This window comes from Rhinolophus ferrumequinum, chromosome 18 (genome assembly GCF_004115265.2).
Source record: "Rhinolophus ferrumequinum isolate MPI-CBG mRhiFer1 chromosome 18, mRhiFer1_v1.p, whole genome shotgun sequence".
In the NCBI taxonomy this organism is placed as follows: domain Eukaryota; kingdom Metazoa; phylum Chordata; class Mammalia; order Chiroptera; family Rhinolophidae; genus Rhinolophus; species Rhinolophus ferrumequinum.
Window position 1 is genome coordinate 41,851,864 of NC_046301.1, and position 24,459 is coordinate 41,876,322.

Sequence of the window (24,459 nt, forward strand, 5' to 3'; positions counted from 1 at the left end):
TTCTGTTTTCCTGGGACTGCCCCAATCCAGAATAAAAAGATGCCTCTTCCAATTTGAAATTATCAGAGTGTCTAATTCCATTGTCAAAGCAGCTTACTTTACCTGGTTTCTCAGCTAATCTCCATCTGTCAAGACTCTACCATCTGCTCCATTTCATCTCACCTGTCCAGATGTATTTCTCACTTCCTGGCTCCCATATGACAGGTCCCTCACTCAGCTCTTCTCCCTTCTACATACAGTCATTCAACAAATATTTATTAAGAACAAATTCAGGAAACATGGTGTAGTAGAAAGCAAGAATCATCATGAAAATTACACTCTAATGTTAAAAAAAATGAATACATAGATAAGATGATCTCAGATGACAGTGCTAAGAAAAAGTGTTCAAGGAGAGTAACATGGCAGAGAGTGATCGATCAGTAACATGGAACATTAGATAAGGTGATTAAGGAAAAGTTACTCTGAGAAGCTAAAAGGAGCAGTCATGAAAGGGGAGAAGGCAGTATGAAGGTGGTTAAAGGAAGGCATGATTCTCAACCCTGGCGGCCCATTAGATTCACTAGGGAATTTTTAAAAATACTGATGTCTGGGCCACATCCCCAAATATCCTGACTTAAATGGACTTGGGTGGGTCTCAAGCTTGGTGTTTCTAAAAAGTTCCCCTGGTGATTCTAATGTGTAGCCAGGATTGATTACCACAAATATAGGTATTTTACGCCATACAGGAATATGGCTTTTATTCTAAGTATAAGGGGAAATCAGGGGAGGGCTCTAAAGGACATCAGACCTGAAACATCATACTTTTTAAAAGATCATTCGCTTGCTCTATGAGAATGGATTGTGGGAGATGAAACATAGCAGAAAGAGAAACATCAGTGATGAAATTAGTATGTGCAGTGAAAATGAGATGAAAAGATGTGGGACATATTTTGAATCAATCAGAGCTGTTCATGATTTAGCTGGGAATAGCAAGGAATGGGGGAGGAAGGGCAAATAGTCAAGGACATTTAGATCTGAAGCTTAGGCAAATGGGTGGACAGTATTATTCTTTGGACAGTATTATTCTTTGGTATTCTTTGATGAGATTAGTATGTGCAGTGAAAATGAGATGAAAAGATGTGGGACATATTTTGAATCAATCAGAGCTGTTCATGATTTAGCTGGGAATAGCAAGGAATTGGGGAGGAAGGGCAAATAGTCAAGGACATTTAGATCTGAAGCTTAGGCAAATGGGTGGACAGTATTATTCTTTGGTATCAAAAGATTTAAAAAAGGAAAACATTGAGGAATGGGAGAAAAAATCAAGAGATGTTATCTTGGACACTTAAAGGAACTAGAAAAAGAACAGCAAACAAAGCCCAACGTAAGCAGAAGGAAGGAAATAACAAATATCAGAGTGGAAATAAACAAAATAGAGTTTTTTAAAAATACAAAGATCACTGGAACCAAGACCTGGTTCTTTGAAAAGATAAACAAAATTGATAAATCTTTTATCAGACTCATGAAGGAAAAGAGAGAAAACCCAAATAAGTAAAATCAGAAATGAAAGAGAAGTGACAACAAATACCACAGAAATACAAAGGATTATAAGAAAATTCTACAAGCAGTTATACAACAAATTGGACAATCTGAAAGAAATGGATAAATTACTAGAAGGATACAATCTTCCAAGACTGAATCAAGAAGAAACAGAAAATCTGAACCAACCGATTACTACTAACAAAATCGAATCAAAAAGTAATAAAAAAACCTCCCAAAAAACAAAAGTCCTGGACCGATGTCTTCACCAGTGAATTTTACCAAATATTCAAAGAAGTATTAACACCTATTTTTCTCAAACAATTCCAAAAAATTCAAGAGGAGGGAAGGTTTCTAAGTTCATTCTATGAGGCCATCACTACCCTGATTCCTAAAGCAGACATTACAAACAAAGAAAATTGTTATTTTCCTAATGAACATAGAGGCAAAAATCCTCAAGAAAATATTAGCAAACCAAATTCAGCAATACATTAAAAAGATCAGACACCAATGATCAAATGGGATTTATTCCTGCAGGGTTGGTTCAATATCCGCAAATCAAACATGATACATCACATAAACAAAATAAAAGATAAAAACCATATAATCATAATCAACAGATGCAGAAAAAGCTTTTGACAAAATTCAGCATCCATTTATGATAAAAACTCAGTACAGTGGGAATAAAGGGAACATATCTCAACATAATAAAGGCCATAAACAACAAATTGACAGCTAGCATCACGTCACACTCAACAAGGAAAAGCTAAAAGCATTTTCCTTGAGATCAGTAACAAGACAAGGATGTCTACTTTCACCACTTTTATTCAACATGGTATTAAAACCCCTAGCCACAGCAAAATGAAAAGAAAAAGAAATAAAAGCATCCAATTTGGAAAGGAAGAAGTAAAACTGTCATTATCTGCAGATGACATAATACTATATAGAGAGAATCTGAAAGCTACCACCAAAAAACTATTAGAACTGATAAATGAATTCAGTAAAATAGCAGGATACAAAATTAATATTCAGAAATCACTTGCATTTTTATACACCAATAATGAACTACCAGAAAGAGAAATTAAGTGAATTATCCCATTTACAAACACATAATAAATACATACATACAATACAATACAATACAATACATTACAATACAATACAATACAATATTTAGGAATAAATTTAACCAAGGAGGCAAAAGACCTGTACTTGGAAAATTATAAGACACTGAAGAAAAAAATCAAAGACAATATAAATAAATGGAAGCATGTATCATGCTCATAGAAAGAATGAACATAATTTAAATGGCCATATTACCCAAAGCAATCTACAGATTCAATGCAATCCCTATTAAAATACCAATGGCATTTTTCACAGCACTAGAATAAATAATCCTAAAATGTATATGGAACCATAAAAGACCCTGAATAGCCATAGCAATCTTGAGAAAGAAGAACAAAATTGGAGGTATTAAGCTACCTGATATCAAACTATATATTACAAGGCCATAGTAACCAAACCAGCATGGTGCTGGCATAAAAACAGACATATAGTTCAATGGAACAGAATAGAGAGCCCAGAAATAAGCCCATAACTATATGGTCATTTAATCTATGACAAAGAAAGCAAGACTATACAATGGGGTAAAGACAGTCTATTCACTGAATGGTGTTGAGAAAACTGGACAGATACATGCAAAAAAATGAAACGGGACCATCTTGTTCTATGTACAAGAATAAACTCAAAATGGATTAAAGACTTAAATGTAAGACCCCAAACCATAAAACTCCTAGAAGAAAACATAAGTAGTAAACTAGTTCTCTGACATAGCTCTTAGTAATATTTTTTTCTAATATATCGCCTCAGATAAGGGAAACAAAAGAAAAAATAAAGAAATGGGACTACATCAAACTAAAAAGTTTTTGAATAGCAAAGGAAACCACCAACAAAATAAAATGACAACCTCGTGAATGGGAGAAGATATTTGCCAATGATACATCTGATAAGGGGTTAATATCCAAAATTTATAAAAAAAAAAAAAAAAACCTCATACAACTCAACACCAAAAAAATGAACAATCCAATTTAAAAATGGGCAGAAGAACTGAATAGACATTTCTCCAAAGAGGACATACAGATGGCCAACAGACATATAAAAAGATGTTCAACGTTACTAATCATCAGAGAAATGCACATTAAAACCACAATGAGATACCATCTCACACCTGTCAGAATGGCTGTCATCAACAAATCAACAGACAACAAGTGTAGGCAAGGATGTGGAGAAAAGGGAACCCTTGTGCACTGTTGGTGGGATTGCAAATTGGTTCAATCACTGGAAAACAGTTTGGAGCTTCCTCAAAAAAATTAAAAATAGAATTACCCGATGACCCAGCAATTCCACTTCTGGCTATTTATCCAAAGAAACCTAAAACACTAATTTGGAAACATATATGCATTCCTATGTTCACTGAAGTGCTAAACAGCCAAGATATGGAAGCAACCTAGGCGCCCATCAACAGATGACTGGATAAAGAAGAAGTAGTACATATATATGTACAAGGGAATATTACTCAGCCATAAGAAAGAATTAAATCTTACCATTTGGGACAACATGGGTGGACCTGAAGGGTATTATGCTAAGTGAAATAAGTCAGACAGAGACAAATACCTTATGATCTCACTTTTATGTGGAATCTAAAGAACAAAACAAACAAACAAACAGAAACCACAAACAGATTCATAGATAAAGAGAACTGATGGTTACCAGTTGGGAGGGGGCTTAGGTGAAAAGGGTGAAAGAATTAAGAAGTACAAATTGGTAGGTACAAAATAGTCATGGGGGTGTAAAATACGGCCCAGGGCACACAGACAGTAATATTGTAGTAACTACGTACAGTGTCAGGTGGGGAAATTATAATCGGGGGGAGATGACTTTGTACATTGTATAAATGTCTAACCACTAGGCTATACATCTAAAACTAATATAAAATAATATTGAATGTCAGCTGTAATGGGAAAAAAAAAGTGTCTTGGCTCCATCTGCTTCCGGTCCTGAACAACTGAGCCCTGAGCCTTTAGGTGGGACGGGGCAACTGAGGCATTTGCAAAGGTGATGGTGTGGTGGGTGAATTCACCTATGAGGCCAGACTGGCAGGTCATATCGGAACCCATGCAGGGCAAGGTGGGCATCCATGTGAGGGTGGGGGACCCGCATGGGACATCAGAGCCTAAGAGGGGTGAGGAGGAAGGCTCCACTCACAGGACTCGGGGTGGGGATGTTGGACTGACATGCGCTGTGACAGTGAGAACAGCTCACGAGGATGTCCCCCTGGGGAGAAGGTGATGAAGCTGGGGAAATTGATCAAATAAGTAAATGTATTAGGAATATTGGAAGCCAAGTTTTTAATTTCACAGAAGGAGCACTAAAAGGGGAAAAACTGGAATAAACCCTGTGATGCTAGACTGGAAATGAAGGTATCCATGTGGACTCATGACTTAAAATATGTAGACAGTTCAAAATTCACAGAAGTGTAATTCTATATTTGCAGAATACACACATGCATATTATCCCTAGCTCTGCTAAAATACCTATTAGTTCTTACTTTTCTGACCCTGGTACAGATAATGAAGATCTCAGAAAAGGACTACGGATCTGGCCTAGAGAACAACCAGTCCAAAATGAAGCAGGACAGAAGATTCCATGAGAAACAAGCCCCCCCACCCCGCCAAAAAAAAGAACTGAGATGCTATCCTGTTTCCCCGAAAATAAGACCTACCCAGAAAATAAGCACTAGCATGATTTTTCAGTATGCTCGTAATATAAAATAAGCCCTAATGCATCTTTTGGAGCAAAAGTTAAATATAAGACCCGGTCTTATTTTTGGGGAAATACGGTAGGGCTTATATTATATTATGAGCACCCTGAAAAATTACGCTAGGGCTTATTTTCCAGTTAGGTCTTATTTTCAGGGAAACACGGTATCTCATTTGTCTGAGATATTAGAAGAAGATAAACACCTCTGTCAGAAAGACTGGATATGAAATAGAGGTGATTCATAGAGAACCAAGGCAAACAAATCCCTGCTGATCTAAATTAGAACAGTAGTTGGGGGCGGGGGGGAGGCGTGGAATTATGTGGAAGACAACAGGGAACTTTCTGGGATAAGGTAAATGTTCCATAGTTTGACTGGAATATAAGGGACGCAGGGTGTGTTCATTTGTTAAAACTCATTGAACTGTATACCTAAGTTGAGTGTATTTCACTGTATATAAATTGTACTGTAATTTTTAAAAACCATACCAAAATTTATACTCTCAAATTAACATTACAAAGTAACCATCTCAAAGTGGCATACGATTGAATGATAATGGATTACTCAAATATTCCTGAATATTTCTGTTTGAAACTGCCTCTGAAACCATTCTGAGTCTTGTGTGAAAAATCATAGAACTTGATATATAGATAATGTATTACAAAATTGTATACCTGAAACCTATGGAACTTTACTAATCCCTGTCACCCAATAAACTTGAATTAAAAGAATAAAAAGAAAAACAATTAACGCATTTTACTTTAGTTTTCCAACATGCACGTAAAAAAGACAAAAGAAAAATCATTGAACCATTTCTCCATTACTTGGACTTTGTACTGTGTCTCCCCAAAGACATTATTCATCTTAATTACTCACTTCGTGCTCCAAAACTGAACGAGTTCTGCTGTTTCCAAAAGTTCAATCACAGATTGGAGATTCATTTACTTATCCAACAGAAGAGATGCTAGCAGAAAGAACAATACCATCCTCCTGCTAGAAGGATGGCACAATGTCACCACCCTTCTAAGTCTTAGTTTACAATGCAAAGAGAAAAACATATTACCCATGTAAACACACAAGCAAAGAAACAAAGGAATTTCACGTAGGGCTAAAACCTATGAAGGAATGAAAGGGTCATGTGGGAGAGGGTGACAAGTTGGGAGTGGGGTGACTTTGGGAAGTACGGTTAGAAAATTCTGAGGAAGAACCTTGAGCTGAGGATTTGCATCACTAATGTGGTCAATCATTCATTATACATAAAAACACTTATTGAACACCAGTACGCCAGACATTGTCTTCAAGCAGAAAGGAAATAGAGCGGTAAACAAATAATTAAATACAAAAGGGCTTTCAATGGCAATGCTTGGACACAGCCACACACAAAGGCAGAATTATGGATATGCTAAAGATTCAGAAGGCAATGACTGAGGGGGACTTTGAAAACGTTTTGGAATCACAAAAGCATCATTTAGATACGACAGTCATGAAGTGTTTTGTAAACTCTCTCCTTATTTTGCAGTCCCAAGATAAATTAGTTTCCTCTCCACCCCCCTAATCAGTGGTGAAAGTACAGAACAAATAATGGACCATCTTCACCATTTTTAAGTGTGTGCAACCATAAAGTGTTTTTGACCTCCCAAGAATTAAAGACAAGAAACAGATAGGGAGCCACTGTCTGCATGCACCCACGTGGGGGGGGGGGCAGGCGGGGCATGGTGTTGCTGGGAGGAGGAGGTGCTAAATCCTGTTGTTTTTCCTTTCAGTGTCACTGGCCTGGTAGTTGGCTGAGTAAAGCAGTTAATTAGGCCAAGGTCAAAGGTTCCATCCCCTGTGGGCTAGGTAAACCTGTCCGGTTTCCATGGCCATAGCCTGCCCTCCCATTCCCAGTGAGTGTCCCTCCATGCGATGCCTGAGGGCCCTCAGGAGAAAGCCGTGAGCAGAAAGGATCTCACAGAACTGACAGACAGGCTCCGTTGGTGGATCCCTGTTCATGAGCAGCACGCACTCACTACCTTCCTGAGCCTCGGGCTTCCGAATGCTCACTTTCCAAATGCACTGACCAGCTCACTGGGGGCTTTCAAAGGCAAAAAGTAAAAGGACGCAAAGATGGTAAAAGATAACTATTCTATTCTTTTGTTCCATTTTGTGGGACAATCAGTCTTCCTGATGCATCATCTTAGCTCAATGTTGTGCTATCTGAGGTTGCAAGTCTGATCTCCAAAGGAACTCAGAGTTCACTTACATTTAGCATCCTTACTTTAAAAAGAGGAAACGCAGGCAAGGCACGAACTAAAAAGGTTGTCCCAAGCCAACCAGTGACTTGCTATCTAAGCTGAGGGTATAAATACAGGTCTCCTACTGCCCAGCTCCTGGCTCTTTTCCTTCCCCCATGCCACCTCTAGGACCATACTGGGGGACAGTGAATGGGATACTTGCGCTGCCTCTCGGAGAAGGGAAGTTTCCCTTCCAAGGAATCCCACCAATATAAAACACGCACATACCAGCACGCCAAGTAAGTGGGAAAGAAAGAAATGTGGTTTCCATCTTTGATTTTATTTCCTGGATGACAAGAAAAAGACATGTCTTTGCAATGCCTTGCACATAGCAGGGACTCAATAAACTTTTAATGAGTGCATTAATGAGAAAGAGACGGTCTCCTTGAGCTAGTGACCATGGACAGAACAGACTGATGCAAGAAATGTGCAATAAAATCTGCACCCACAAGGCACAGCCTGGCTGCATGGTCAGAGGACCCTTCTTCTCTCTCCCTGAGATCCCAGGCCCAGTGGGCAGAGCTGGGTGGGGACGGAGCTCCCCGCCTATGAGGCTGGAATGTCCAGAAGAGGAGGCACTCCTCCTCCAGAGGAGAACTTGTCTGAAACCTAAAGGCTTGGCTCTCCACCCTGGTTCTGTGCTAGCTGGCTCTGTGGGACTCCATGTCTTCAACTGTTAATTTAAAGTAATTATGGCTTTCTTCTCTTAAATTTCCTTCCATATAAACATTCTATTTTTTTTTCCATCTCGTTCCCTCATTAACATCTAACTCCATAGCTAAAGGCTGAGGTTCCTCCTGGTGGCCTATGATTGATGAGAGTGATGTTGGAGACCTCCTCAGACAAGCAGAGGGACCTGGTCCAGGTAGGGTCGGGGAAGGGGCAGGTCCGAATCACAGTGGACAGAATGGCGAGATGACACATCCAAATGTCCACTGCAAAACTTAGGAAATCTGTCACTTCACAGACACTTGGAAGCTCAGTGAGGAGGAAGAAACAAAATTCCCTGCTAGTCTAACCGACACCATCACTCTCACTTGCCCATTCTCTTTGTGTTGTTTGCATGTGGCTTTTTCTCTTTCTTTTAAAGCAAAGTAATCCTGCTTTTAAAAAAGTTAGTCCTTCTTACTATAGGCTCTCATTTCCCTCTTCTGTGACCCCTTTCTCTAACGTATGTAACTAGTTCAGAAGGCCGGCATGGAAAAAGGCAGCATGCGGCTTTATCGGTAGTGGCAATGAATTTGCTGCAACTCACTTAACACTGGTTTTGTTACCATCAGCACCAACTTCCAAGATGGACGGGAAAGGAGTACAGGTTTGTGCGTGAGGAATCAATGAATCAAGAATGATATATTTAAGGAGGCCCACGGCTCAAAAGGAACTATGCTAGACTCTAAAAGACCTCAAAGACTTTGAGAGTGTAATAAACCACAAGCCCTGATGCTGAAGAACTAATCTAATTGCTAGTGGAACAGCGAGACACTGCGGAGGGGTGGGGAGACACAAACGTGCACGTCTAGCATACCAGGATTTCTGGAATTTCAGGGCAGGGTGCTCTTTTCATAAAACCAGCTAAGCTTCCTGAGATTAGAGGAGAGAGGAAAAGGCTGCTTAATTTCTGAAGAGGAAATGGAAGCCCCAGGAAGGAAACTCATCTTGTGCAGAGGTTCTGGGAGAATATTGGCTTAGCTAAGAGAACGAGTCAGGTGAAGTGAGGAACGTACCTCAGTGTGACACTCAGCGCTGTCCCTAAGACTCCTTTGGCCCGGGTCACTTAGAAACGTGCTTCAAGTTCCTCAATGGAACGTATCCTCATAATGAAAGGGTGAAGCTATTCATTTGGACTCTACACATGAACCACTGGGCCCTCCTTTGTAGACTCAGACAGTCAAGGATGAGGAAGATTCTGTCAGAGACACAACAAGGTCAGCAGTAGCAGCAGCAGAGGTAGAGCCCGTAGCAGTGACAGCATTTAGAGTCCTGGTGGCAGAAGATGAGAAGAGCCTGAATAAGAGCCACCTGGGACGTGCAACTCATGTGCCCTCTTTCCTAACACAAGCGGGAGGGCACAAATGGGGACGCGAGTTGTACATTCGTTCCACAGACACACAGGGAGAGAGAGAGACTGCTTCAAGTTGGGGAAGTCAGACACCCTGCTTGCAACCTCTCTGCTTATTTTTCCCTCCCTGACTTCCTGCCACACCTAAGGGGGTTGGATAAACTGCTGCTAACTGTAGCCCACCACCCTGGTAATTCTTATCTGGAGTGTGTGGTTTGGGGGTCTCTGGGTGGGGGTAATGATTCTGCTAGGCTCCCCTAGAACAGACATGTTTACCTGCTCGGGGAAAGTCAGCTGTTAAAAAAGGGCAGGAAGGCAGGTGTGTGTGGAAGGCAGAGGAGGCACCTTGGCAATGGGGGTGAAGTGGCTCCAAGCGTGCATGCAGTGTGCTTGGAGGGCAGCATGGAGACACCCTGGCCAGAGCGACAAGTTTGTGTGGAAGAGCCACAGGGAGGAGCCGGTTCAGAAAGAGCTCACTCGATATAGATATGTTTGGGGTGGTAGTACACTTGTCTGCCAGCTATTTAAAAAGCAAAAGAAACTTACCCTCTTTGGAAAACTGAATGCTTTGTCCAAAATAGAAATGTCATTTCCTCAAAGGCCTCACAATGTGGAAAGTATGCTCTCCTTGGGTTTCACAGGACCCTGGTAGGAATCACAGCTCTACCAATTAATTAATAGCTGTGTGAACGTCGTCAAGTGTCTTCACCTTGAATTTCACATCTATTAAACGAGCATTGTAAATCTGATTGCCCAGGATCTGAGTATATGAAAGCCCTTATGTCAATGCCTGGCACATAAACGGAAGTAAAATGCCAGACAAATCAGGAACCTCGGGTACCCAACGACATACTCCAGGGACTCCCCTACTCTAGGGCCGTCAGCTGGTTCCTATGCTGACGACAGCGGGACACTCTATTTGGAGTTCTCTTTGTTTTCTGAGGAATGTGTCATACACCCTGGGAGAAGGACCAAAACCTCTCTAAATCATTAAGTTACTGATGATGAACAAAGCAGAAACTACGTAAGTGGCTTGAGTACCATGCTAGGGGAAGCTTCAGTCCAGAGCCATAGCACCTGACAAGACGTACTTTTATTTCCCAACAGAGTTCCCTGCCCCCAAGAAAAGCATAGAAAAAATGACTAAGGAAAAGAGAACAAGTAGAAGGAACAACTTGGGCGATAGAAAAACTGTATGATGGTGGTTAGAATCACTGAGATACACGGTACTAAATAACCTGGGGCCTGAACAAAGACTGAATACAGCCAAACGAGAAAGAAGAAATTACCAAAATAGGTTATTCTAAGGCCTAATTTAACATTCAGTGGGCAATTATTCTGCCAGTAAGACTAATTTAAAAAAAATTTCCCAAGTACAGCATAGAGAATATAGTCAATAATGTTGCAACAATTATGTATACTACGAGGTGGGTACTAGACTGATGGGGAGATCATTGCATAAATTATGTCTAACCAGTATGCTGAACCCCTGAACACAACATAAATAACACTGAATGCCACTGTAACTGAAAAAAATAATTAGAAAAACAATTCGTGCCCAGTCTTTCAATCCCAACCACAGTAATAGAGTCTTAAACCTGCACTGGTGAAAACGAAAGCATTCAAGGTTAGGAATTTAGTGTAAACTGTTCCAGCCATTTAGAAGATGGACGAAGTCGATTGGTACAGTTGTTTAAAATCTTATATTCTTACTGTCAAAGTTAAACGCACACACATTTGATATTCTTGTTTGAATATTAGGGACAGTACACAGAATATAAGGGTTAGACTAATAATCTCTCTTTAACAAGAATCGTTCCTATCTTGCCCTGTCCATACCTCTTTGTAGCCTGAGTTCTCCATGGAGCTGAGGTAAGGAAAAACCTGAAGTGCTCATGTGCTCACTCGCAGCACGCAAGTTTTTCTAGCAGCATGTTTTCTCCTCCTGTAACAATCTGCATTGAATGGTTTGCCTCCATGGGTTGAATAAAATGGGGGCACTCTAGCACAGTTAATATTGATGACGCGTAAGCCTCCTTATATGCTTTTAAAGATCATAAATGATTCATATTACTATGAGACAAGCAGAGGCATAAATTTAGCCTTCTCTCTCCAGGTACAAGCAAGAGGAGAAGTATCTTATTCAGACTTGCCCTCCATCAATTTCGAACTTTCCTCTAGAACTTTCTCCTTACATTAATCCTTAACCGTGTGAGTCTTACCCAGCCCCACAATGGTTTGATGTGCTATGTTTCACAGTGGGGATAAGATACTGAAGTCATTTGTGATAGAAGTTACACAGCAAATAATGTGAATGGCGCCGTACCCAGGAGTGAGGCCAGCCATGAGTACGCACCAATGTACATGGGATGGAAGGAGCCTGCCCGTACTTTGCTCCCTTCTCGACCCCCTTGATCCCACCAAGACCCCTTGGAGACCAAAAGCTCAAGATAACATTCCTCCTGAACATCCCAAAGGCATCTTTGCTTTCAGGCTGAGCTTGCCTCCTGGGGTGCATGGGCAGCTGCCCCAAGGGGCCACGTCCAAGGACCATTTCATGACCAAGCCACTGAATGAAGGCACCACTCAGAAAAGGGGTCTGAGCCCTATCCTAGAAGACCCCATATACGCTTACACGTGAATAATGTACATTTTAAAGATGGAATTGTAGAAGCACGTTCAAATGCATCTCAAAAGGCAAAAGAGAAGGAGTTCCTCTTGATAAGATGAAAAATGAGATGAGACTTTTCGCCAGCTCGTCGTTTTAATTAGCTTTTCCTATAAACACACTCCCTCCTACTGCCATGCACATCCTTTGAAAAAATACATCTCAGGAACATATGTTCCCCGTAGCAGTCACTGACAAGCTGTACTTAAGGGAAAGGTCAAACAGATGTGGGAAGTGACCAGCACACTCCACAAAACGCCACCTGGCCTGATCTGCGTTCAAAGCTAATGCCAAAATGTTCGCACGCAGCCCTTGTCACAAAACCCAAGTTGTTGGGCTCACTGCCATTTCATTGTCCAAGGCAGTTGTTTTTATAACTGGTGAGTCCATGGATTCTGAATTACAATAAACTTTCAATTATCTTGACTCGTTGGGTAACCAAAGTAAATCCAAGTTACAGATACATCGACTGCCTTATTTCAGCTTATACCGCCAACTTTTACACATGCTGTTAAGAACTGTTTTTTTTAAAAATCAATTTTGATTTTCTTTCTGCCACTCTTCTGATGACAAATTGAGCCTGGTTGACCAAATAGAGAAGGAAAGGAATAGAAAATAGGGACAATAAAAGGGTGTCAAGGCTAGCAGGGTGACCTAATTGTTGCACAGGATGGTAGGACGTGACAATCTCTCTTCTCAAATTAGATATTCTGAAAGGGTTCAATAAGACTTTATTTTATCATATGGTCCAACGTAGGCTTCCTATTACCACATCTCAGAAAGATGCTTATGAAGCCTCTGCTTGAAAAAAAAAAAATCTTTGAACACACTCTTCCTTTTTTATGCCTCTGTTAGAAAGTTTTGTCAGCCATGAAGCCAAAATTTAATATACTATAACTTGACTGATCTGTCATAATAATGCCCTCTATTCTTATTCAAAAAAGCCTGCTTCATAAAGATGAGAATCAAAACATGTACAGCTCAAGTCACAATCCATTTTTATTCTTTTTCATATTATAAAGGAGTGGATTTCTTGATTAAGGTGCATTTTAAAACAGGCCTCATTCTATACAGAAGAAATAACTTAGCTACTTTGGGGGCCTCCTATATATACACAAATACTTCTTTTTATTTCTTTCACCCTTTCAGGATTGCCCATTTCCTCTGGTTCCAATCCAATCATGTGTGTTATTCTTTGGGTCTTTACAAATTACACTGAAATAATATAAAATGTTATGCTGTGCCTGCCTCTGTAGAGCTTGGAATGCCTTTGAGACATTATCTCATTTTGTTATTTCCAACAGGGGCCAACTGTGCTGTGCTTACCCCCAGAGATCACTGTTAACATCAGCCACCCTCTCTTAAACTTGTGAGTGGTTTAGGGATATGAATCAAATGCAGAGAACCAGCACTCATTGCTGGACCAACAGACCTTGGGTGTGAAATCCCCTGTGACTGGAATTTGGTTAATCACAGATGAGGAGAGCTTCATGAGAGCAGGGATGCTGAAACCTTATTTTCCAAAGCACTTTCATTTAATCACTTTGAATTCAAAAACTGATCCAATTTTAGATGAAAGGACCATGACAGAGAGAAAGTTAAAGGGCCTTGCCCAGGGGCGGTTAACTAGACAGGGGCAAAACCATCTCATTTAAAGTAATTTTCCTCCTTTTCCTTCCCCATCACCCTCGTCTACCTTCGTAATCCATCCTTTTCTCCCCACCACACTCATACGTATCGGAGTTTTGTTGTTGACTTACTTTGTTCATTTGTTTTTGTCTATCCCTTGAATGAAAACCCTATGAGAGCAGGGACCTTGCTGCTTTGTCACTCAGGTGATCTCACTGCCTCGAACATCTCTTGTGCTCAATACGTGGACATGGCACATCGTAAGAGCACAATACTTCTCAGGAGTATTGTTGAAGGAACAAACGAGCACAAGTGGAATATCCAGGTAGCAGGGCTTGTACACAAATGTTTATAGCAGCATTATTCCCAAGAGCTGAACAGTGCAAACAGCCCAAATGTCCCTCAACTGAGGAATGCATAAACATGTAGGCAAACAATATACGATATCATCATATTCAAGATGATATACATGTAGGCAAACAATGAATAGTATTCAGCAGTAAAAAGATGCGCAGTACTGACACATGCCATGACATGGATGAACCTCAAAAATATTATGCTAAGTAGAAGCCAGTCACAAAGGACCACAGATTATGTATGATTCCATTTACATGAGAAATCTAGGACAGGCAAATCTATAGAAACAGAAATTAGGTGGGTGGCCTGGAGCTTGGAGGGAATGACACTAATGGGTACACGGTTCCTTTTGGGGGCGGCGATAAGAAAGTTCTGCAAGCAGACAGTGCTGATGGTTGCCCAACTGTGTGAATGGCATACTTTGTAAATAACTATTAAGTTGTATGATTTAAATTGGTAAATTGTATGAGATTTGAAATATATCTCAATTTTTAAAAAAAGGCTCAAGCAATAGCCAAATCCTTTTGCAGTCTACAGAGAGACAGGGAAATGTTGAAGCCCTCTGCTTGTCCCTCCTGGAAGGAGAAAAGCAGCCTTGCCCTGTAACATCTGGGGTTTTGTAGAGGTGACCCCTGCCCCCCTTTACTCGCCACACCAGGTTGCCTTGCTCCAACAAGCTTGCTTTGGGCTCCTATTTTATCTTCACTCATTCAACAGATTTTGGCTGAGCACCTACTGCACGCCAGGAGCTGTGCAAGGCACAGACCCTGCAGACAAAGGAAGAGCAGGCTTTTCCTTCAAGGAGCTACCACTTTCACAATTATTCATTCAACCACGGGGCAGGAAACAGCAAAAGGAAGGTTCTCAGGGGTATTCTGTTGTGGGTTGTGGGCAGCAAAGAATTTTTCATGTCTGAGTTCCAGGAGCGGGGATTCGTGTCCACACGGAAAAAGCACATACAAGTCTGGTATGCAAATATATCAAAAGCAGGGTGGGGCAGAACTGGGGGTGTGAGGGAGCCCCAGGAGTCAGATCTGACAGGAAACTGAAGACGCAAAAACCCCTGGGGTCATGATACAGTGCCAGCACTACCCTTAAACTTCATCTGGCAGGACTGTGGATGTTTCCATTTTGTTTGCTTTTTTTTAAAGGAAAGAGGAGACGGGGAAAGAGGGAGAGAACACGTTATTACTCAGTGTTTCCATCGTGTTTAATGTTTGCAAAGCACTCCTGTCCTCACTTAGTCCTGAGCTGCCTGAAATAATAAAGGAATTTGAGAACCCAGCCAAGAACTCTAAGTACTTAGCAGATAGAAGAACCTATCACTGCCTCTGGTAAGGCGGGCACTATTAAAAAAGAAGTACTCCCATAACATAAATACTATTTAAAAAATGAATCCAATGTAATACTCCCCATCAAGCTCCCGTGCCACTTGGAGGTGAATGAACTCAGTAAGCTCATGTTCTAACTCTGCGCATTCGCCCCCTTGACACATGGCCACTTGTACAGAATGGGCACTGATGTCCTTCTTTGAGATGACACAGTTCGATGGCTGGCACACCAAATATTTTATGGCAGCAATTAACAAGAAAAGCAGCTTCCAGCTGTTCGAACCTACTGCACCTGGATCATCATACTCAAGATGCAACATTGATAAAGGAACAGTTTTTTTTATTGGAGTGTCTATCAGTGGGCCACAGCTTCGGGCACACATACCGCTGTGGGAGTTGTCATATGTGAAGTATACTGCGGCGTTTGATCGCAAGCTCTGGAACGTTAGTTGAAATGGATGTCTGTGGTGGTGTGTCTGTGTTTGTATTTATATTGAATCCAGCTCGGTGACCACCTTGGCTTGTCCACAGGATTACTACCTTGAGGAAGTTTCCTTGGTCAATTGGGAGGCTACTTGGTAAAGTAGAAATACTACACACACTTAAAATTACCATTAATATGAATCCTATGAGGACAAAGTGCTTCCGTTAGCTCTTTCAAAAAAATATGCTGGGGTCACAAAAACTGAAAAAAAGAATTTTGAAAATGTATGTAAAAGGTATCATCGGCTTTGTTTCAGATCAAGTCTCCACTCTTCCCTCCCACCCTCAGCAGGACAATTAGAAAAGATTGGTAACGAGAGAGAGAGAGAGAGAGAGAGAGAGAGAGAGAGAGAGAGAGAGAAAAGAGCTAACATGGTAAAGAGAAGAATTACCAGGTCAAGATCTGAAAAGTACCACAATTCAGAAAGATGAGGCCAGCATTTGGAACTGTGTTTGTCTTGGAGCATCAGCTGAATTAAGACAAGGGTCCTGAGTGGCAGAGCAGCATTTCTGATGGCCTTGTGGGGGCAGGAGGACAAAAACTGGAGCTTGGGACTGCCAGTGAGTTGGCTGTAGTTTCAGACAATACAGTCTAAGGAAAAAGCATTACTACAGACGAAGATAATGATAAAAGATTTAACAAACAGGAATTAAAAGTTGGAATTGTTTAATGTAACAATTCTAAAATCACCTGCACCGAAAAACAGGTCTGAGCATACATAATGCAAAAAACTGACATCACTATAAATTGGCAAAGACAAACTGCACTCATGAGAAGATTTAACTCAGGTCTCTCAGTTATAGAAAAAGCAGTAAAAAGTTAGCATATAGCAAATTGGAAAAAAATGACAAAGAAATCAGAACCTAATTGTCACCTATAGAACTTTGCACACAATGATCCTAAAATATACATCCTTTTCGAGCCCATCTGGAAGAGTTATTAGAAAAACAAAACTGAACATATGCCTTTTACCTGCATAATGGAAAAATGTGTGTCCACAGAGACTAGACATATTGTTTTAAATAGCTAACGGAAGCACTTTGTCCTCATAGGATTCATATTAATGGGGATTAATCTAGCCCCTGACAAAGAGGTATGACCTAGTAAGGTTTGAGGGGACTATAGTTTCAATATGCAAAGGAGTCCTCAAAAGGTAAGTAGATTGTCCCTAGTGTCCTGGTGACTTAAGGACACCATGGAATCCACCTTTGGCTGTACCTGAGATGGTGAGGATGAAAAGTAAAGAGAACGGAGTGGGAAGAGTCCACACAACCCTCCCTCTCTTCTCCCTGCCCCTGGGAGCTGCATGATCACACTTTGACTTGTGTGCAAGAAAGAAGGATAATGCCAAATCCAAGCCCTCTGCCTAAAAGAAGGCAGCAGTAACAGTAGTCTTCTGTGCAATCAGGCAGATGGCTTAGCCTTTCTATGGCCAAACCCTGCTTCCTTTCCTCTTACTTCCCATCTTCCCTTCCTCATCCTGTGTCTTCCTGTTCTGTCCTAGGTAAGCCACACTGGATTCTAGATGACCACCTCTGCCATTCCACCATTACAAGTATTTACATGGCAGGCTAGACCTAGCAAATCCAGAGTTCCTGTTCCAAGAAGCCTTACTCTGTGAGAAAAATCTGCCGAGTTTCCCATCCCATCCTGCCCTATCTTCAGACAATAAGTGGGTGCTAGAGGTGGTTCTTTGCTTTGATCCTCAACGTCAGTGGCCTGGATACATGTCTGATGCGCTCTGAGGGTTTGCATTGTAAATGTGGGCACACGGAGGAGCCCCGCTAGGATTTAGAGCTCAAGTTGGAGCTAGAAGTCTTGGGTTGAGGTAAGGTGGGTGCAGGCATGACCTATGCTTTTCAGACAAAGCGACAGTCCTGAGTCCTGCCCGACAGTCCACTTACAGGTTAACTGGAACCACCTCCCTAGCCTGACCTAGTTGGAGGAAATATACTGGGAGGCTTTCTAGACAGCTGCAGTCCTGACCTAATTCTCTGAAAGAATCTCAGCAACCCCAGTAAGTCTCTCTGTCATTTCTCCCCCAATCTGGCAACACTTAGTGCTGAGTAGAAAGGGCCACTTAATCAGTGCTTCCTTGGAGCCCCCACTAGGTCCGTGTCCCACGTTTCTCCCAAGTCAGGACTGCGCCGGATCCTTCCGCACTCAGTGGTTAAGCCCAACATATTCACATACTTTTTGATTCTGGTGTCTGGGCATGTTTACACTCATGTACTCAGCTGGCTGTTTTGAAATCACCCTCAATATGAAACTGTACAACCTAAGTACTTCCTGGATTTTCCCCAGCACCCCCTCAGTAAGTAAACCAGGCTGATGTTAGCTCTAAGTGCCTTATTAATAAGTAACTTCCATTGTATTTCCCTTTCGCCCTGTCTGGCAGAAGGCCATCCAGACTCACCCTCATACATCTCCAGGATGTGAACCGTGTCTCCAATCTGCAGGGAGAGCTCCACATCTTGAGAGGCATTGTAGTTATAGATCGCTGGAAATAAAAGGAGAAATGGCATCAATGGCAGTTAAACTACAAGTCACTAAATAGCACGTGCTGTGGTTAGTGAATTACTCAATCAACAAATTATGCTCCACTTAACGATTTCATGTGAGGCACCCCCTGTAAAGCACAGAACATCCTCTAGGACCCCCACTGCTGATGTTTTACTGTCATTTCTCCATCCAACAAATACCGGTTGGTTGTCTTCTGTGTACCACATATAATGTTAGAGACCAGTGATAGTGATAAGAGTTACAAAACACAGACATTGCCTGTGTCCTGGGGATTTTTATAGTCACGTAGGAGAAGAGATTAAATATATTACTACAGAAAAAACTGCTTAATTAATATTGTAAGAGTTATACAAGAAAAAACTGGGCTACAATGAGAATATATTGTGGGGTTCTGCTGGTTGGTCCATTGTTCATCAGACAACAGCCAGCCTGCAAGACCACTGAGCTTATGATTTCTAAGGCATAGGTCGCACCATCTCCAGGTACCCTGACACAGTGACTGGTAGCCAAAGAGCCACATGTGAGTTCCATCTAACCTCCAGTTATGGCCTGACACAGGGTAAATGCAGGGATGGCCGCCTTGCCCCAGTTCTCGGCACCCTGGGGAACTGGGTTACCCCTGCACTTCCTCATCAAGGTGACCTCAATCACCCCTGTCCTTAGGACTGGCAATGACAGGACCAGACTGTGAAAAATGGTAGACAAATTTATAACTCAGAAAGAAAAAGACAACCCAATTTTAAGATGGGTAGGAGCTCTGAAGGGACATTTGACCAAGAGTCATATATGGTGGCTAATAAGCACATGCAAAGATGCTCAACAGTATTAGTCATCAGGGAAATGCAAATCAAAACCACAAGGACATACCACTTCACACCCATTTGAATGGCTGTAATTTTTAAAAGGCCGGTAACTGGCAAGAATGTGAAGAAACTGGAACCCTCGCAGGAGGAATGTAAAATGACAGCGTCGTCAGAAAACAGTTTGGCATTGTCTTAAAAAGTTAAACATAAATTTATAATATGACCCATCAATTCCACTCCCAGTTATCTACAAAGAGAAATTAAAACATGCCTACACAAAAACAACTTCATGTGAATATTCATAGCTGCTGTAATAGGCAGAAAAATAGCCCCCCCCCAAAAGATATCCCCGTCAAATTTCTGGAACCTGTGAATGTTAGTTACCTTGTGTGACCAAGGAACCCACAACGTTTCCCATCTCGCAGCTCTGATGAGCACTGGTTCATCTGCCAGATCCCACAGAAAAGGGTCCTTAAAAAGGGGTACTTGGGGCCAGGTGCCTACCCGTTCTGAGTCTCAGTTTCCTCATTAAACAATGTGGTATGCGGCGTCCTCTCTGTTGTCCCTGCCATTGTGGGTATGTATTGCTCTCTCCTGAGCCTGCACTGCATCCTGTATTTGCAGCTGGGCTGTATGCCTTTCCTTCCATCACAGTCACTCTATCAGGAGTGAGTAGGAAGGAGCACAGCTCCAGGCACATGTTTTTCAAGGAGCCTCCTTTTTGAAGGGACTCACCCAAATAGTGTTCTCCTGTACTCTTGACAGAAGCAGCCTGGACAAATTATGTTGGGATTTATTTACTACTCAGTTTCTGGACTAGATTAGAAATTCAGAACAAGGACCGGCTGACAGAGGGGGTGGTTAGGAGACACTGCCCAGAATTCAGAAGCAGGAGTTAATTCCAATCCCTGACCTCTTCACGGTCCACCAGGCCACAGCTGACATTCCACTGAAGTTTACCTCCTTCGTCTGATGGAGACTTGACTCAAATGTTTTGTCCATTAAGTATAGGGCTGGTTGTCTATAGAGAATGTAACTCTCACATCCTTGACTCCCCCCATACCCTACTGACTGCCTTCCACTGAACTGGTTCCTTCCATCAGCCCTGCTGTCAGATAGAAGCAGGAAGTAGTGAGCTTGCAGCGTCACAATGGATACACAATGACCAAACTTCATCTCTTCCTTGTTCTCAGTCATCAGGAATGTAAGCAGAAGCTCTCAAAGGCAGCACTTAGCACTGGCAGCTCCAAGCACAAACACCTACCAAGGACTGTTGCACACACGTGTACACACACACACACACACACACACACACCATAGACCAATGTTTTCTTAAATCGTGGATCCTAAGCCTGATAATCAAAGTGTTCCAAAAAGTACAGCCTTAATTATCCACCTTTGCCTCCATTATCTGTCAAATGCCACCCTGTGCTCCAGTTAAGACTCATATTCTCCCCTAAATTCTGTGCTCCAACAATGGTTTATCCCTGCCTGGAACAACACAAAACTCACAATTCATAATGCAATTTGACAAATGACTACTGACTCCCTAGTACCCTGCATGCACCTCTTTCTTCTCTGACATCCCACAACAGCTTTTCCTTCCAGCACAGTTTGGGTTTTCAAATCACAGATAATCTTATGGTACCGTCTGCCACCGATCAGAAAGGAAACCCCTCACAAACAGAGACCAGGTTACACATTACTTCTGTGTCTTTCACATTCCATGGGACTGGGTTAGACCCAAAGAAGGCACAATAGTGACTTGTATAAAATCCATCAATCAATTCAGTTATTCACTACTGCTTTCCCAAACTCCAAGATACCTCTGCTTTCCTCAGAAGCAGCAGCTGTGGACCCCACCACTCAATAAAAGGATCTATCAAAATCACCTCTCCTGCCACTTTTTGATTATTACACAAAAGAATCTGCCTTGCTAACCCGAGCTTTCAAAGAGATTCCCATGGGCAGAATATTCCTTCAACAATGTCTTTCACTACAGTGCGAAGTCACTGGTTAGAGGCCATTCGTACTGTTTCATGTCTTTGGACAGAAGTACGAACAAGACTTCCAATCAGCACAGTTGTCATCTATTCCTTCCAACAATGCACTTGAGAACCATGCCTTCCCTAGCCTCCTCCTGAATACGCCTCATTTTCATTGTATTTTATGGCTTCATTTCCATGTATAATATACTAACTGTATGGAGTGGATGCCATGTACCACATTATTTAATAAGAAAACAGACTCAGAAGAGGTAAGCACCTTGCCCCAAGTAACCCAGCTTCACAAGCAATAAAGCTATAACTAACACTGGTCCTGTGATGATCCATTCATCACATTTACCAGGCTGGTCCGATATGGCTAAAGTCATGCCCTGGAATAGCCTGGAAACAAAGAGAACAGCTTGGCAGATTCTCACTATGTCGTCTGCCTTTGATTTCTCTCATTAAACGAGAACACAACTTTTAAAAACAAGCTTTCTGATACCAATCAGTGACTGGTGATCACATTGTCGGTGAGTCTGGTGCTATTTCAAGAACAGCCATACAATTAAGATACTCAGTGGATCATGTTTTCTCCCTGGGATGTGAATAACTCTTATAGAGAAAGACAAAGAAAGAGGGAACAAGGAAACGCTTAGGTTCAAAAAAAACAACAACACAAAAACACAATTTAAGATCAACTCTACCACTTCCGTGTGCATGACCTTGAATGAATGGTTCAGTCTGGGCCTCAGTTTCCCATATGTGAACTAGGTCTAAGGGTTCCCATGGCTCCAGCATCCTCTGATTCATGAGGTGATGGTAAGAGTCCAGAGAAACAAGTTGTGCCGTTTTGAACTAGCAGGCACCACCACAATCTCTTGTTTTGTCTGAGGAAATTAAACGAGAACAGGGAGTTGCTGTATATAAATTGCCGTGCTGACTGCTATGTGCAAGGTTGGGAAAGACGAATTGCTGGAATTCTTCCCTAAGCAGCTAACTGTTTATAACACAAAAGTGTAATTTTGCAGAGCCAAGTAGACAAGACAGTATGTCTACAAATGTAAAATAGTTTGCATTTTACCAAATCTTTAACTTGGCCTTTTCTTTTAAACCAGACTTATTTGAGAGAAAAATGAAATTTGAGGTCTTAGGATTATGCAACAAGAAACCAACAGAATAGCCTGCTAGGACCCAAAATGACGATCGGTTTTGACGATGAAAAGTCTGTGGCCTACTCGTATGTACTCTTTCTAATAAATTGGGTTCTTTCATGCATCCTCAAATTACAAACCCTTGAAGCATAACTAAAACACGACATTTGCTATTAGTCATTTGATAGACTCTAACAAAAGAAATGATCGAACTTCATTTTTTTTCATTTTTATCTTAAATCTGCCTCCTTTCAGCCACTGGGAGTATAAAAAACAAAAGAGCACATCTCATCCTTCATCTTCCCCCTAGATTTAATGTAACGATGTCCTAGAAGGACATGCAGGGTTTTTTCTCTTACTCTTTAATCCCACTCCACAGGAGATCTGACCCCAAGAAGTAAAAATTTGTGGTTTTACACTGATCATTCCACTTAGGCTTCAGAGTAGTCCTTTTAGGGTGAGATGACCATCACATCACGCTGCATCTATACTCAGAACTTTCCAGGCCAGAAGCTATCAGATGAGCACTTCAACTTATAATTGTCACTGTTATAATTGTCACCTTATAATTGTCAGTACTCCACAGGTGTTCATATAGGATTCTTCACTTCATTTTCTAGACCGTCGAAGAGATGAGAGGATTTAATGACCCATTTACTGGTTATTCTTTAGAAATCTCTATTTTAAGAATTATACCTATTTGTGGATAGAATCAATCAATATCTATAACTGGAGAGATGTTTCACAGATATAAACTCAACTATGGTTTATTTCCTCACTGGTACCAAGTGATTGCGATAAGCTATGTCACTTAAATTAATATGAAATTAAATTTACAGGACATATTTAATGGCGAAAGGCTAAAACAAGGCCATTGAAGATTATAGAATGAAAAGTCTATGTTCTACAAACCCAGGGAGCTTTTCCCCGCAGCTCCCCTATCTAAAAAAAATGGCGGGAACAGTACGTTCTTCACATGGTTTCATGAGACCAAAGAGAAGAAGGTACACAGGGCCCCCAGGACGATGACTAACGAACACCTGCTGGACACTGAGTCAATGTCAGTCACCTTCCCTTTTCCCCCTTCCCCTTTCTTGCCCTGTCCAGCTTCCCACTTTGAGCATGGTGGCACCCACATCTGCAAAGTCTGCCACTACCATTCTCACCACTCAGACCGTGGAAGTCATTCAGTGAAAACTGGGCACCAAGCAGGATGGTCGAGGTAACAGAATAAGCTATTCTCAATAGTTCTTCCAAGCTAAAGGTGGTTGGAGAGTGAAATGCAGTGTCCTTACGAACAGCAAAACCATGTTACTGTTACTTAGGCAGCTAAGTACAGAGATTCCCTAAGAAACAGCAGGAGAGTCAGGGAATATTTTAATATTTTCACCATTTTCTTGCTGCCCCTCCCAAGCATTTCTTTTCTTTCTTTTTTTTCCCCCCTTCCAAGCACATCTGCAGTGATTCAACTAAGGTATCAGAGTGCTATTCGGAATACCAGTGATGCCTCAGTCATGTACTCACTATAGCACTCTCCATCTGGATAAAACATCAAAGGTACACATTCTAATGTTACCCGTGCCAATAGGTCTATTCGCTTCTGTCCTTTTCAACTGATTTCTTTCTTGTTAAGGAAACGTAAAAGAGCAAAAAGTCTGAGGGCAACTAAAGCAGGATTTTAATGATGAAGATAAAAAAACTATCAAGCTCAGGACACCTTCCCCACTCAAATAAGGCATTATTATCAGGTCCTTCTTGGTTTACATTCTCATTAAATAAAAACTGAACAAGTTCAAGGTGATAAGAGTCAGATATAAGACTGTGTTGAGTTGACGGCATCTAAATGATAGACAGAAAT

The 24,459-nt window shown here is 41.4% G+C and overlaps 1 protein-coding gene across 1 annotated transcript in view; it reads right to left on the reverse strand.

The window, feature by feature from the left end:
- Nucleotides 1-24,459, reverse strand: part of DOCK5 (dedicator of cytokinesis 5) — a 186,050-nt gene that overhangs the window by 122,994 nt on the left and 38,597 nt on the right. The window contains exon 2 of the mRNA XM_033134262.1: nucleotides 18,553-18,636. Coding sequence (XP_032990153.1) covers nucleotides 18,553-18,636 — 84 coding nt within the window. The remainder of the gene's footprint in view (nucleotides 1-18,552; nucleotides 18,637-24,459) is intronic.